The 15,193-nt window shown below is 33.6% G+C and overlaps 3 protein-coding genes across 12 annotated transcripts; 2 read left to right on the plus strand and 1 right to left on the minus strand.

The window, feature by feature from the left end:
- The first annotated feature begins 253 nt into the window (after positions 1-253).
- LOC123894876 (trafficking protein particle complex subunit 5) lies at positions 254-5,770 on the plus strand. 3 transcript variants are annotated; one of them, XM_045944969.1, is made up of 9 exons: positions 254-473; positions 1,380-1,495; positions 1,655-1,743; positions 2,058-2,121; positions 3,569-3,646; positions 4,965-5,041; positions 5,134-5,200; positions 5,295-5,402; positions 5,493-5,770. In XM_045944969.1, exons 2-9 carry the CDS (start codon positions 1,424-1,426, stop codon positions 5,520-5,522), a joined length of 585 nt encoding a protein of 194 aa, XP_045800925.1. In that variant the 5' UTR covers positions 254-473; positions 1,380-1,423; the 3' UTR covers positions 5,523-5,770. The 3 variants fall into 3 exon arrangements, with proteins under 3 accessions (XP_045800925.1, XP_045800926.1, XP_045800924.1); XM_045944970.1 differs by having other exon boundaries at positions 1,406-1,495; XM_045944968.1 differs by having other exon boundaries at positions 271-478.
- A 2,023-nt stretch (positions 5,771-7,793) lies between these two features.
- Positions 7,794-11,206, plus strand: LOC123894873 (L10-interacting MYB domain-containing protein). Of its 8 annotated transcripts, none has more exons than XM_045944965.1 (6): positions 7,811-8,017; positions 8,472-8,536; positions 8,672-9,013; positions 9,105-9,644; positions 9,730-10,317; positions 10,460-11,206. In XM_045944965.1, the coding sequence occupies exons 3-6, from the start codon at positions 8,699-8,701 to the stop codon at positions 10,931-10,933; spliced, it is 1,917 nt and encodes a 638-aa protein (XP_045800921.1). In that variant the 5' UTR covers positions 7,811-8,017; positions 8,472-8,536; positions 8,672-8,698; the 3' UTR covers positions 10,934-11,206. The 8 variants fall into 8 exon arrangements, with proteins under 8 accessions (XP_045800918.1, XP_045800919.1, XP_045800921.1 ...); XM_045944961.1 differs by having other exon boundaries at positions 7,820-8,017; positions 8,635-9,013; XM_045944966.1 differs by having other exon boundaries at positions 7,924-8,022; positions 8,635-9,013.
- A 331-nt stretch (positions 11,207-11,537) lies between these two features.
- On the minus strand, positions 11,538-14,287 carry LOC123894875 (uncharacterized protein At2g39920). The gene is made up of 5 exons (XM_045944967.1): positions 14,132-14,287; positions 13,832-13,972; positions 12,827-13,271; positions 12,273-12,473; positions 11,538-12,002 (listed from the first exon to the last, which is right to left on the minus strand). Exons 2-5 carry the CDS (start codon positions 13,893-13,895, stop codon positions 11,792-11,794), a joined length of 921 nt encoding a protein of 306 aa, XP_045800923.1. The 5' UTR covers positions 13,896-13,972; positions 14,132-14,287; the 3' UTR covers positions 11,538-11,791.
- Positions 14,288-15,193: the final 906 nt, after the last annotated feature.

A 15,193-nucleotide genomic window follows, 5' to 3' on the forward strand; every position in this document is an offset into this window, starting at 1 on the left:
TACCTAGTTGTCGTTCAAGGAACTTTTTATAAATATGATTCGTTTTTATTTTAGTTCACGTAAAATATCAAAACTTTTAAAAATGTTATGAGCTTAATTTTTTACGGACATGTCAAATGACCTATGATATGGTACATGCTGATTATAATTTTTTCTGGATATTATAATTACATTTTCATTTAACTTTTTAATTAAAACTTATTTTTTTCATAAAAACACAATAAATAAAAAATGAAAAACATAATTCATATTTACCAAAAAAAAATATATTCATTTTTCACTTCACTTCATTTCTCTCTCGTCTCTGTCTCTGTCTTGTTCATCTCTCTCGTTCTCTTTCTCTAGCCATCGCCCGCCGTCCACCGCCCAACCGATCTAATCTAAGGCTCCCACTCTTAGCTGCTCAATCTTAGGCTGCTCTCAAATCCGCCGCACCACTCTCATCCTCTCACTCTCTCTCGCAGCCCAGGCAGGTAAAGTAAACAACCCTAAAACTGAGAAATTGCATAAAATACTTAGAAATTGGTATTCCCAATTATTATTCTGTTGATTCGTCTAAATGGGTTGCCCCAAAGTTTGGAAATTTAGCTTAATAATTATCTGGGTAGTGTTTTGTTATTTTGTGTATTTAGCCAAAATGTTCTTCCCACAATGATCTTCTATTTTACTGATTGGATCTTAAAAGTAGCATAGGGGTTCTTGTAATTCTGAAGCCTTGTTTGCCTAGCTGTTTTGGTGTGTTTCTTTGTTTCGGTTTCCTTTGTTATAGAGATTGGTTATTCTGTATTTGTTTGGGTTTGTACAGACAAGGCATTCCTTATGCCAAATTTTAATAAAGCTTCTTCCTTTGCGGTTGCAAAAAAAGAAGACATTAACGAATTGGTTATCCCAAAAGTTGTAGATTTAGCTAACTAACAATCTGGGCAGTGTCTGTTTGTTCATGTGCAGAATTGTTTTAGGTGTTGTGTGCAAAAAGAAAGTTGTAATTGTAGGTATTGACTCATGTTTTGCTGGTTTTTTATGTTTTGCTGGTTTTTTCTTATTTGACTCATGCTAGCCAAAAAAATATTGTGGTTAAAATTGAGCCCAGGCTCCAATATAATCCTGGCTCCGCCACTGGTTGTAAATGCATAATTTCATATGGTTTTTGCATTTTGCTTTCAGACATATGTTTATTGTATGTTTTGGATGAGATTATAATTATCAATTTGTATATAAGTTCTGTACATACAATCTATATATCTATAAGAAGCCAATGTGCCCTGAAAAAACCTAAAATACCCATATCTAAAATGAAAAACACAATTCATATTTACCAAAAAAAAATATATTCATTTTTCACTTCACTTAACAACACACTCACATCTTTTCCCAATTAGAACTTCATTTTCCCCAAATTCCATAGTATTAGAAAAAGAAGAGGATGATCGGAGTCGGAAAAATGAAGCAGTACGGCAACGTCCTCGATAAGCCCCTTAACAAGGGCAAGACTGAGGTATCTATCTATCTATCTATCTATCTGATCTGATTTGCTCCTCCAATGCTATTTGTTACTTTTGCAGTTTCTTCTCCGATTTTAGTTTCTGTTAATTCACTGATCAATTATGCAGATCTCGTTTTTCCATGCTAATTTGATTATCATGTGTTGGTGCAGGTTAGTTTGAGTGCATTTGCGTTCTTGTTCTCCGAGCTTGTTCAGTATAACCAAACTCAGGTCGACAATATTGGCGAACTCGAACGAAGGTCTGTCTTCATTTATTTATTAATATTGCTTTCTGTGCTTTATTTGTAATTTAGGAAATTTGAACTAAGTAAGGATTGAATTCACTTGAAAATAGCATTTTTCCAATGTTTTATTATTGTTATACTATATCTATATCCAATCAATACAAATTAGTTTCATAGTTCGATCCGGCTCCTCTAAAGTGAGTGATTCACTTCAGAGTGTAAAGTAACTTAAGTAAGTAATATCAACCGTTAATTAATAATTTAAAGGTAGATATTATGGGTACATCATAACAAATCCTTGATAGTTAGTTAACATGTAAATTCTCCAGACTGGAGGATGCTGGATATGCTGTTGGGGCTCGTGTTCTTGAACTGCTTTGCCACAGAGATAAGGTGTGTTTTTTTTTTTATCAGAAATCTTTCAAAAGTTTACTTTTTTTTTTTGTCAAGTAGCCTAGTGGCTAGAAAATCCACCTTAAAGATGAATAAGTGGAGTGTCCCGGGTTCGGTCCCGGGTTCGAACCCGGGCTCCTGCACATATAGTGCGATGTCCCTACCAACTGAGCTAAGCTCACGAGGACTGCAAAAGTTTACTTTATTTATCATAATCAATACTATTATGTTAATGAAATTTAATTAGACAATCCTTGGATTAAATAACATCTCTTTTGTTTACTTGCCTTCTTTTTTTTTGTTTTGTTTTCTTTTAATCCCAATTCAGAGGGCTTTATATTCAGACTTTCGATTAGACTGTTATGTTATGACATTATTTTGGTGTCATTCAGACCCACGTTCTGTAATGAACCTATGGCAATGACAGAAAAACCCGAACAATCAACTCGTTTTCCATGTAGGGTCTAATGGTCTGTATTAGTTTGACTTTAGTATGAATCTAGATCCTTGGAAGCGGAAACCTCTGCTTCAATGCCTGCTGCAAACATCACAACCGTTGGGATATAAAATAAAAAGCTAGATAAATAAGTATGAAATCCCAAGTTTTTACCTGCACAGAACAGAAACAGTGTCTCCCGTTAGAATGGCTAGTGGTTGTTTCGATTGAACAAATCTCAACTGTTCTTTCTTTCAATTGAACAAATTATGTGTTCCATTATATCTAATTTGTTCCGCATCTGTATGTCTAGTTTTGTTATTTTGTTATACGTATTTTTTGAGTTGAAGGCAATCTGCAAATTTAAGAATCTAGTGCTTCATAAAGCTGGAGAAGACTCATATGTCGTGTTTCTTGAGTTTATGTTTTCGATATCTGATAGTGTCATGTTGTGTTTGACTTGCTGCAAATTAGTTGTATTTTGTATGGAATCAGGGGTTAAGAATTGGATTAGATATGCTTCTATTTTCTAGAATGTGCAGGTTTATTTGCACCAACTGTTGGCTAAGTTTAAAACATGAGAGTGCTATATTTCACACTTTCACTAAGTTGAGTGCTTTGCATATCTAATGTCTACTCATCCCATACAATGTCTGGGCATGGGGCCAGCTAACTAACCATGTCAATGCTTTATTTTCTGTTTGGTTATAATTATTTGGCATCGACAATATGTTACTGACAAAATGAAATTTTGTACCATTCAATATCTCTTTGCCACCAACAAATTTGTTCACCCTTTAGACTTGTCGTTCACTCGTTCTCTCTCCAAAATGAGAGAATTCATGCACATCCATAGGGTCTTTTAGTTGATGCCTTGATGGTCTGTATATATTGGAAACTGATGCTTAATGATTAAAATTCAATCATGAGGCTGGAATATCTCTGCTTTTTTTTTTTTTTTTTGCACGAGGTTAGTGTGATTGATGTAGCAATATTACTCTGAATTTGCAGGGAAACAGAAGGGAGACACGATTGTTGGGTATTCTTTCTTTTGTGCACAGTACAGTGTGGAAAGTACTATTTGGAAAGGTTAGCTCCTTTATCAAAATTGGAAAAGCTGTGTTATATATATATATATATATATATATATATATATATATATATATATATATATATATATGTTTGTGTTACACGATGGCATGTAATATGAAAGATACCACTTTTGACCCTTTTTTATCCCAGTGTATTATGTCATTTTAGAATGAAAAATATGTTGTATGAAGCTTTATGTCGTTCAGAAAAGAAATATATACATTATAATCATAGATGTGAAACATGCAGGATAATGTAAGATGTAGATAAACTATATCACACAAAGCTGTTTGGCTGTTCATTCTATTAAAGGTCATGATTGTTGGCTTTAGAAATCTTGTGTGGGTATGTTAGGGGTTGATGGAGGATCAATAGAGGAAAGGGACTTATTTGTCCCTGACAGTTTTTTTTATAAGGAAAAGAAAAAGTACACAAGGGAGAACTACTCCCCTCATACTGGAATTTTCCAAAGGTACCTAAACTGATTCCCATACTCTTATTTTTAGAAGGTTGGGGAACGGCAATACAAACTAACAGCCACTAACAACCTCCCAACAGAAAACTAATAAACTGCTCTAAAACAAAAACTAAACAGAAAAGGATTTACAATAATAAAACCCTTACCAGTTATTTCTTTTCCTCCTATAGTAGAGCTTCAGTCTGTTGTATAGGCAACGACAAGTTAACATTAGTGTCTTGCTTAACAGGGTATTCACAATATATTTAACTTGTTTGATCATTGAGGTTCACCTTGATGTGGCCCTTGGGATGAGAAGAATTGTTTATCAGTGACAATATAAAGACCCTGTAGACGTTGAACAAATATATACTGTGGTTTTGTTTTACACAGGCGTATATCCACTACTCATGGATGTCTTGAACTAGCCATGTTTAGTTGCTTACACAGAATCATTGATATATATATTGATAGTACAGTCTTCTTGGTTTTTTATCAACATGTATATTTTTGTTATCGAGTGTTCTATATCATGGTTTTCCAGGTGCCTTTTGAAAGATCTTGTGTTTTATGGTCAACTTCACAGATCTGGTGTTGGAGACCTTAACACAAATGCGGAATCAGAATGCATTAACTATGATAGCTATTTTTGTCAAAAAAAAAAACTATGATAGCTATTAATATCTTGTCCTGTATCTTGCTCTTGCAGTTATATTTGATGTGGTGACAATAAGTTCTTGGCTAATCTATTCTATATTCTGTTCTGCTTGCACCATATGCTCATTTTTATCGGAAATATCTTACTTTTTTTGGCAGCTCCCATAGTTTCAATATATGTTTTTTTTGTCATTCTATTAGGTAGCTGACTCACTGGAGAAAGGAACTGAACACGAAGATGAATATATGATCAGCGAAAAGGAACTCCTTGTAAACAAGTAATTTTAATTTCAGAAATTAATTTCATTGTTACACATACTGGATTTTTTAACATTAAACAGTAGCGAGCTGATCCATCTCTGGTTTATAGATTCATTTCTATCCCAAAGGACATGGGAACTTTTAACTGTGGTGCATTTGTTGCTGGAATAGTTAGGGTGAGTGCTTTGCTTCTCTCAGCTTCCATTAACTAGTTATCTGATTCATAATAGAAAGGCCCAACCAGTTGTTTCATTTTGTTCTATTCATCAGGGTGTTTTGGATGGTGCTGGGTTTCCGGCTGTCGTAACAGCTCATTTTGTGCCAATGGAAGGTCAACAACGACCTCGGACAACAATTTTGATAAAATTTGCTGAAGAGGTAAATTTGTCGTTGATTTTACTTTTGTTCCGTGGACACACAACACATACATTTTCAACTGATAGTTTGTTTTTTTCGGCTATCTTCCAGGTGTTACGTAGAGAAGCAAGATTAGGCTGATATTCATACAGAGAATTATCAATTACGATATTTGTAATGCTAAACGCCGATATAGAAAAGATGTGGAACTTTAACCTCTGTGTGAAAAGTGTTTTAGGATTATGACAACCTACCCTTTTGATATGTGCTTCAAACTCGTCTCTCATTCTATTGTATGTTAGTATTATGCTTTGAAGTTGGGAATTGTTCTTAATGTACTGAATTATAATGTACAAAATATCTCATGTTTAATTTCATTATCTCTCTCATCTCGCATAGTAGTTGACGATAACTCACGGATGAAGTAAAGCTTTTCTTTGCTAGCTTCAGTACTTATGGTCAGAAAATTAAATACTGATTGTCTTAAGATTATATTTATTTAGAGTTTGTTTGGTTGAAAAACTTAAAGTGTCTATTGGTCTCAAAGAAACTCTATTAAAAACCCACTTTTAACTTTTAAGTGTTTTGCAATGCTAAACCAAACTTGACATAAAATCTAGGTAACGAGTAAATAATCTTATACAAGTTCTTAATTTGCGAGGGGTAATAATACTTTCAGTTATTACGACTTTAATCAGAAACTCTATTAAAAACCCACTTTATAAGTGTTTTGCAATGCTAAACCAAACTTAACATAAAATAAACTCTGGGTAACGAGTAAATAATCTTATACAAGTTCTTAATTTGCGAGAGGAAATAATACTTCTAGTTATTACGACTTTAATCAGATTAACAAATCTATCTTTTATTATTAATATGGACTTCATTCTTTAAGGCGGTTAGGAGACAGCTACTTAAATAAGAAAAGGAACGAGTTCGATCCATTAGGTTCTTCGATTTATTCAGGTAATTTAATTAGTTGGGGGAGAAAATAGACTTTCCGACATAGCCTATACAACCAAAGACCCCTAAATTGAGTATAAAAAAATTAATAGCATAATGACAAAAGAGAGAGGAGATCCTCTCCATTACATGAGGAATCAAGTGAAATCTTGACCTTTGATTCAAAAAATTAAAAATATGGAGAAATTGAATTTTAAGGATGCAGATCCTTGCTCTCTCCGGTGGAATTTAAAATTGAAGGAATCTTTTCTCCATTAAAGAGAGAATAGAAAACATGACAACTAATAAAAAAATTTTAATCTTAAGAAAGGGAAAAAAAATATACGAGAGGGGGATACCAAGTATCAAAATAGTTTCTAAAATTTGTGAATTGACGAATAAATCCTTGAAATTGTAACATGCCATTTAGAATGGTCAATTTGTTCACTTTCATTGTTATAGACTATGTTGTGACATTGCTTATGAAAAATATTCAGTTGGGAGGAGAAAAATTCACCTATTACTTAATAACTTCATAGGTTTCTCAACGGAGACTAACATAATAAATTGATAGCAAACAATAACTATACAGTAACACATTAAATAAACGTGTATCTTCCTCCGCATCAATTCTACATCAATATCACGACCAAAAAAAATCTAAACTTATTTGGTTTGAATTTTTTAATTTAATATTTCCATTAATAATTTCAAAAACATTACTACCTTTTAAGTTTTATTTTCTGTCATTAATATCCCTATAGAAATTAATAATATTTTTAATTGGGCCGTCATCTTAGAATAGAGCTGGATTTAGGCCTTCTAAAAGTTATTATATCACGGGTCGGTCTCAATTTTCATTTCCACAACAAAACAAAGAAGAACAGACACAGAATCAACATTTTCGAAGAAGGGTTTCAGTTTCACACAAAAACATGTGGAGTTTCTCTAGCGCTGAGGAGTAAAACGCACAAATTTACAATCGTTTCAAATTCAGTAGCATTGTACATGAAGTAAAGGTATACGAATTCCTTTTCCCCCAAAATATTTCTTCACTGTTTATACATCATAATGTCAATCATAGTTAGTAGTACTAATTCAATTTTTTTTATTAATTAGTATCTGATTTCAATTTTATCCCCTTTGTCACTGAAAAATCTCTTTAATTTCTTCTATTTTCAGAAATTGCACATGCATGCCTTTAAACCTTAGGTTTTATGGCCCTTTTCGTATATTTGAGATTGAAAATATCTAGTTTTTTTGTTTTTATTTTAGTTCACGTAAAATATCAAAACTTTTAAAAATGTTATGAGCTTGATTTTTTACGGACATGTCAAATGACCTATGATATGGTACATGCTGATTATAATTTTTTCTGGATATTATAATTACATTTTCATTTAACTTTTTAATTAAAACTTATTTTTTTCATAAAAACACAATAAATAAAAAATGAAAAACATAATTCATATTTACCAAAAAAAAAAATATTCATTTTTCACTTCACTTCATTTCTCTCTCGTCTCTGTCTCTGTCTTGTTCATCTCTCTCGTTCTCTTTCTCTAGCCATCGCCCGCCGTCCACCGCCCAACCGATCTAATCTAAGGCTCCCACTCTTAGCTGCTCAATCTTAGGCTGCTCTCAAATCCGCCGCACCACTCTCATCCTCTCACTCTCTCTCGCAGCCCAGGCAGGTAAAGTAAACAACCCTAAAACTGAGAAATTGCATAAAATACTTAGAAATTGGTATTCCCAATTATTATTCTGTTGATTCGTCTAAATGGGTTGCCCCAAAGTTTGGAAATTTAGCTTAATAATTATCTGGGTAGTGTTTTGTTATTTTGTGTATTTAGCCAAAATGTTCTTCCCACAATGATCTTCTATTTTACTGATTGGATCTTAAAAGTAGCATAGGGGTTCTTGTAATTCTGAAGCCTTGTTTGCCTAGCTGTTTTGGTGTGTTTCTTTGTTTCGGTTTCCTTTGTTATAGAGATTGGTTATTCTGTATTTGTTTGGGTTTGTACAGACAAGGCATTCCTTATGCCAAATTTTAATAAAGCTTCTTCCTTTGCGGTTGCAAAAAAAGAAGACATTAACGAATTGGTTATCCCAAAAGTTGTAGATTTAGCTAACTAACAATCTGGGCAGTGTCTGTTTGTTCATGTGCAGAATTGTTTTAGGTGTTGTGTGCAAAAAGAAAGTTGTAATTGTAGGTATTGACTCATGTTTTGCTGGTTTTTTATGTTTTGCTGGTTTTTTCTTATTTGACTCATGCTAGCCAAAAAAATATTGTGGTTAAAATTGTGCCCAGGCTCCAATATAATCCTGGCTCCGCCACTGTTTGGCAGGACATTTTTCATTGTATAAGGTCGAGGATGTCTACTTCACCTGCAAAAGCTAATTGGAACCCTGCATTCCATAAATTGTTTGTTGGGTTATGTCTCCAAGAAGTGTTGAAGGTGAATGAGCCTGGGGCGCGACTTAACAAGGATGCTTGGAAGAACATTGTTGAATCTTTTTATGTAAAGACTGGCGTGGAATACGACAAAAAACAATTCAAGAATCACTATGATTCCACCAGGAAACTATGGAAAGTCTGGGATAAGCTGACCCGTGATAGTAGCATGAAATGGGATCCAAAAACTAAGAAGTTTGGTGCTTCTGAAGATGACTGGTGCGATTATATAAAGGTATGTATGGTAATTATTAATGTTCATTCAAGATTGTAGGAGATTTTCATTGTCCCAGATAAATATTCTGAAGCCTTTTTATTTTTTGCAGGCAAACCCAGATGCTGCACAGTTTCAGTCTAAGGAAATCCTCCAGTTTAAAGATGAATTGGATATCATCTTCGATGGAGAAATGGCTGCTGAGGAAATTAAAAACTCAATACGTCTTAAGTGGCAGGATAATGCTTCAGCCAAATCTTCTTTGCATGGAAAAGGGCGCGGGAGGAAGCGCAAGTGTGTTGTTAGGGATTATGAATTAGGTACTTCGGCTATGGTTAAATCTCCGCTAACTCCAAAAGCCTCATGGACACCTGCATTCCATAAAATATTTGTTGATTTATGCCTTGAAGAAACTTTGAAGGGGAACAAGTCCGGGACACATTTTACCAAGGAGGGCTGGAAGAATGTTATGGGATACTTTCATGCAAAGACTGGTGTGAAATATGACAAACGACAAATTAAGAATCACTATGATCAAACCAGAAAACAATGGAAAATCTGGGTTAAGTTGATTGGCGATGATATCATGAAATGGGACCCAGAAACCAATACGTTTGGTGCTTCAGAGAAAGAATGGCTTGATTATCTAAAGGTATGAACATATTATATTCATTCAATTTAATGCAATATTCTTTTCACAGTTTGAGACTGATAACAACCAAGTCATTTTGTCACAGGAGAACCCAGAAGCTGCACAATTCCGCTTTAAGGAAATCCCATTATCAGACAAATTGGATATCATCTTTGGTGATAGTATACAATCCGGGGAAGTGAAACCTTCAACTAGTAGTGAGAGACAGAATGATGATTCAGAAGCTACTACATCTCCTTTATCTGAAGAGCGAGGGAAGAAACATAAGAGCGTTAATGAGGATTTTGACTTTAAGAGTGCTATTTTGGTTAAAGCTACACCGATCAGTGCAATTGCGAGTGAGCAAAGCATATCATGCTCATCATTTACTAAGGTCAAAGCAAACTGGACCCCTTCATTGCACAAGACCTTTATTGATCTATGTCTGCAGGAGACATTAAATGGAAATAAGCCTGGGACTCATTTTACTAAGGAAGGTTGGAAGAATATTATGGATTCATTTCATTTGAAATCTGGTTTGACTTATGGCAGATTACAATTTAAGAATCACTGGGATAATACCAAGGATCAATGGAAGATTTGGTCTAAGCTTGTTTCCACTAGTTACATGAAATGGAATCCATCTAAGCATACATTTGAGGCTAGTGAAGAAAATTGGACTAAATATTTAAAAGTATGTTAAGTTACCAAATCTGCTTTATTTATGTTAATTATGTTAAATTACCAAATTGTGCTTACTTTATTTATTATGTTAATTTGAAAGTTTGTAAATCTTAAGGAGATTTCTGATTTCTTCCGCAACTCATTTGGTATAGGCAAACCCAGAAGCTGCCCCATTTCGCTATAGGGAACTACAATTCACCGACGCATTGGATACCATCTTTAATGGTACTACTGTTACTGGGGAGACTGTACCTGCTTTGAAACAAAGGAAAAGTGATGACAGCGTTAATACTTTGCCTTTGAACGTAAAAGAACCAGATGTAACCAGCTCGGATGAGAAGACTGAATATCTTTGTGATGCTGTTGCATCAAGAAATGGTGCGAGCATTCAAAAGAATGCCTTTGCAATTTCTTCTGCTGAAGGCAAACGTAATTATAGTATCGGTGAATGCATTGAATGCCTTGATGGAATGGAAGAACTAGAGCAAGGAAGTGACCTCTATTTGTTTGCTTTAGATGTGTTCCTTAGGCCGGAACATAGGGAAATTTTTCTCCAGTTGAAAAAGCCTAATCTGAGGATCTCATGGTTGCAGCGGCTTCAGTCTGTTGGTCAATCTTCAGTCTAGCTTTTTGGCATACTTTCAGCATCACCACCACCTCCATGAAGTTTTTTTTAATTAATAGTGCTGCATATAGTCAAGTGTTTAGGCATTGGTCTGTTCCTTGCATGATGATGATAGTGGTAAGCGTACTTGGAAGCTTAGAAATGTATATTTTCTCTTTCCTTCTCTTGTTCTGCAATCCTCTTAAATCTTAATACTATTTTTATGTTATTTCGTTGTACTCTACAAATTTGTATGCGGTTTTAACTGTCAGATATTCCAATTTGTTTCTGTGGACCTTTGAAACTTCATTTTCAATATTCCATATTGCAGTTCGGCAGTTCCTTGTCCTTGACATGCAAATTTTGTTTTCTAACAAGAACATATTTTTGATAACATGGTATCTCACATGGATTTGGAAGGACACATAGATTTGATATTTATTTTTTTTGGACCTGGAAAAGTATTTCATTAAATAAAGTTTGGCATCAAATCAAAGGCATAGACAAAAGAAATACAAATAGGAGTGTATGTGCTGCTGATCTGCAATGACATTGATTGTATTCATTGAATCAGATTCCGCGATAAAATTTAGGTAGGAATAGCAAATCCTTCGCAAATTGTAAACTAATCATCAAATCAAAAGTTTCTTCCTGGTTCAATTCATTTTGCAGCAGCTTCTGAGTTATGACAGCTACAAGTTGCCATAACAGCATCAGATTCATCTCTAGTTACTGCGAATAGGTACACTGAATTTTCTGTAGTACTGATGTTAAATGTAATAATGTATAACAAAAACATATCTAGTTTATGGTAAATAAAAGAACCTAAATAATTAGAAGTTATTCTGTCTTCCTGATGAATGAAAGAAGAATCATAAAACTAATGTCCAGTATCTATGCTCTCTATCTGATGTTCAAACTTGTCGCATACGTGACCTGGAAGTAGAAAATTTCGTATTCGATTATCTGGAGCGGTCAATACATCCAAATGGCTACTTATAATACTTTTTATATGGAACCCCTTCTTCTGTATCTCACTTCTTTGCCTAGAAAAGTACTCATTCCCTTTAATAGAATCTGAATCTTCTGCTCTGTAAAAACGCAGATCATTGACAGTATAAGATCATAAGATTCAGTTATTATAACATGCTTTTGGTAAAGCCAAATCTAAGTTTGTTAAAAAAACAACTCTAAAGTAGCCTGATATAAAAATGTAATAAAATGCAACAGCACATCTCAAATATGTTTGTAAACCTCAATCCAAGAAGACCAATTTTAAGTATTGAAACCAATTGAGAACCCTAAACATAAAACAGTTAAGATATTTTCTTGGAAATATAAAGGGAACATAATCACTATACCTCATCATCAAGGAAGACCAATCTCTAAATCCCGCTGAAACTAGATGATTAATGGTGACATTTTGGTATATTTCAGGCTCTCTTGATAACAAAATTATAGACCATCCACTAGTTTGAAGGTTCATGTATAATCTTAAAACAAACATGAGCTTTACATCTTTTTCCTCTTTGACACAGTTGCTAATGCTGTCATTATGAAACCTACACCAAAAGAAACTCCTTGTTAAGTTGTTATCATTAACAAATAATGAAGATTACCATCAAGATGGAAAGACTATATAAATGATGCTACCAAGTAGCCAGAATTATAAATCTGTAAAATGGTGAAAGTTGTTGACAACATTGTTATAGGTTATAGCACTGATATAGTTGCTATTTGACAACACTTTCAAAATAGCATATCACTGAACAATGACGATTTGTTCAAATTCCACTATGCTATTGTCACTATTTGACAACACTTGACTCTACGACACCATTTGCTTCTGATGTGAGCTCTTTTCTATATTTTACATTATATCCTATATTAAGGAGCATTAGTTGCAAGGGATTACCTATGATAGAAATTAGAAGAATAAGGATTTGAAGGAACAATGTCATCTATGTCGATCAACACTACATCCAAACCATTCTCTGAAGGTCTCATACTCTTGAAGTAATCATCAATCATAGACACAATTAAATTCAAGTCTTTAGCATATTGACCCCCTTTGATATAATGTATAGCCAAATCTTTACATATATTAGGAATATCATATCCTTCTAAGCTATTGAGTTCAGCATGTAGAGAATGCACCCTGCAATAACTGTAGTAATCATTTGTATTCTCAAGTTCAATAGTTCCACTGTTTTTACTTTCACATGATTGCAGCATAATCGCCAACGAAACCAGCAAAGTAATTAATAAAACTCCAAGAATGGCAAGTGAAGAAAGAAAGATTGTTGCAGTAAAAGATGTCATGTAGAATCCTGAATCCAGCACATAATGGCTTGATGTATCTGTCAACACACAGAAAATAGTTACAACTCAGAACGTGCTATTGGATACTAGTACTACATTAATCTAGAGTCGCTTTATTCTGACACAACGAAATAACAACAATTTGGATGGTTAATGCAGTTCAAATATGGTTATTTACGTTTAGTAGATGGTTAATGAGTGTAACAAACTAAACAAAGTGTCACAACTCATTAACCAATCCGCAGAATACAACTAACGACGATTTTGAATGTCAATAATCACAACTTTCTAGTTGAACATTTCGATACAAAATGTGGTTATTCCTTAATAGATATCATGTATATTAGAAAACATGAAAAGACTGTATATTTGAACATAACATTCAAAACCCGTGGTTAATTACATTCCATGAATGATTAATGAGTTGTGGCACCTATATTCATTAACCATCCACTGAACGTAATTAATCACATGTTTGAACCGTATTAATCATCCAAATTGTTGTCAAATTTCCGTGTCAAAATATTGTTTATGTTAATCTAACTTATATGCCGGCTATATAATAGAGCCAAAGAGAAACAAAGATAGCATGTCATACCAGAATCATCTGAAAGATTAACTGCAGAATACTGCTGCTCCATTTGATGTGCATAAGCAGACATAGTTTCAAGCTATAAGCTAACTTTAAATTCAGTTTAAGTAACACCTCCAGTTTGCTTCCATGTGCCAAAGGGATAACCTATATAATAATTCAACAAAAATTTATAATCACCTAAAATCAAATTACCAAATTGGTTCAAAGTTTAGAACAAGGTGAAATAGAAAGGGTGGCAATGGAACATATAAAAAAATTCAAAGGAAATTAACATTATGGTTTCTAAGTGAGTGAGATAAGTACCTGAGAAAGACATTAATGAGTCCTAAAACAAAATTTGGGAGATAATACTAGGATTGATATTTAACTAGAATGCATGAGAGAGTATATATGTTTTTCCATTGTCTGTTGTGTGAGTCATTCTTTCGAGGAAGCTTCCTTTGTTTTTTAAGTGCCTTTCCTTTGTTATCACGTGCTTTACACCTTGTGTATCTACATATCAAGTTTTTGGGTTTATATATACAAAGCAGTGTTTTAAAAACCGGACCGGATATCGAACCGACGAGGGTACTGGTTCACTGGTTCACTGGTCGAACCACTGGGTCACTGGTCGAACCGCATGACAAACCGGATTAAAACGGATTAAACCGGTAGATTAAACCGGTCTCTATAATAAAACTATATAGTTATTATTAAACCGGTATTTAAAAAATATCATATTTCAAAAAAAATAAATACATATTTCAAGACCAAATCACATTTCAATAAAATAAAAAATAAAAAAGTTACAAATTACACTAACCCACATTTCAAAAATATGGCCCAAGCCCATTATATAACCCTAAATATAAAATAGAACTAATTGATATGCTAAAGTCAAAGAATAAAAGCTACAACATAGCAGCACAGCCGCCACATGCTTCTCTTCTGTATTATCTTCTTCAAACATGGTTATTCTCTTCTTCAAGCTCCCTTTATCTTTTTTTTTCTTCTTCTTCTTTGTATTCTCTCTCTCTTCTCATACTTTTGAGTGTTTGGATTTTATTTTTTCAAAATCAACTCAATTCTTTGTTTTGTTGATTATTTTTTCATCCTCATGTTCTTGGGATTCCTCTGTTTCATCATTTTCGAGATTCTTCGAGTTTGATTCATCAATTTTGAACAACATTTTCTTTGTTCTAGATTAGGTATTGTTGTCCCCATTTATATTTTGTTTTATTTAATTAATAGCGCTTAATAAGATGTTTTTCCTCTAATGTATGCTTCTAATTGTTGTTATTAATCACCAAGATGAAAAATTTGATTTAGTTTAGTTACACATAATTTTACAATCATCTTTTGAGTGTTTGATTTTCATTTAAAATA

Source organism: Trifolium pratense, linkage group LG7, assembly GCF_020283565.1.
Source record: "Trifolium pratense cultivar HEN17-A07 linkage group LG7, ARS_RC_1.1, whole genome shotgun sequence".
Lineage (NCBI taxonomy): Eukaryota > Viridiplantae > Streptophyta > Magnoliopsida > Fabales > Fabaceae > Trifolium > Trifolium pratense.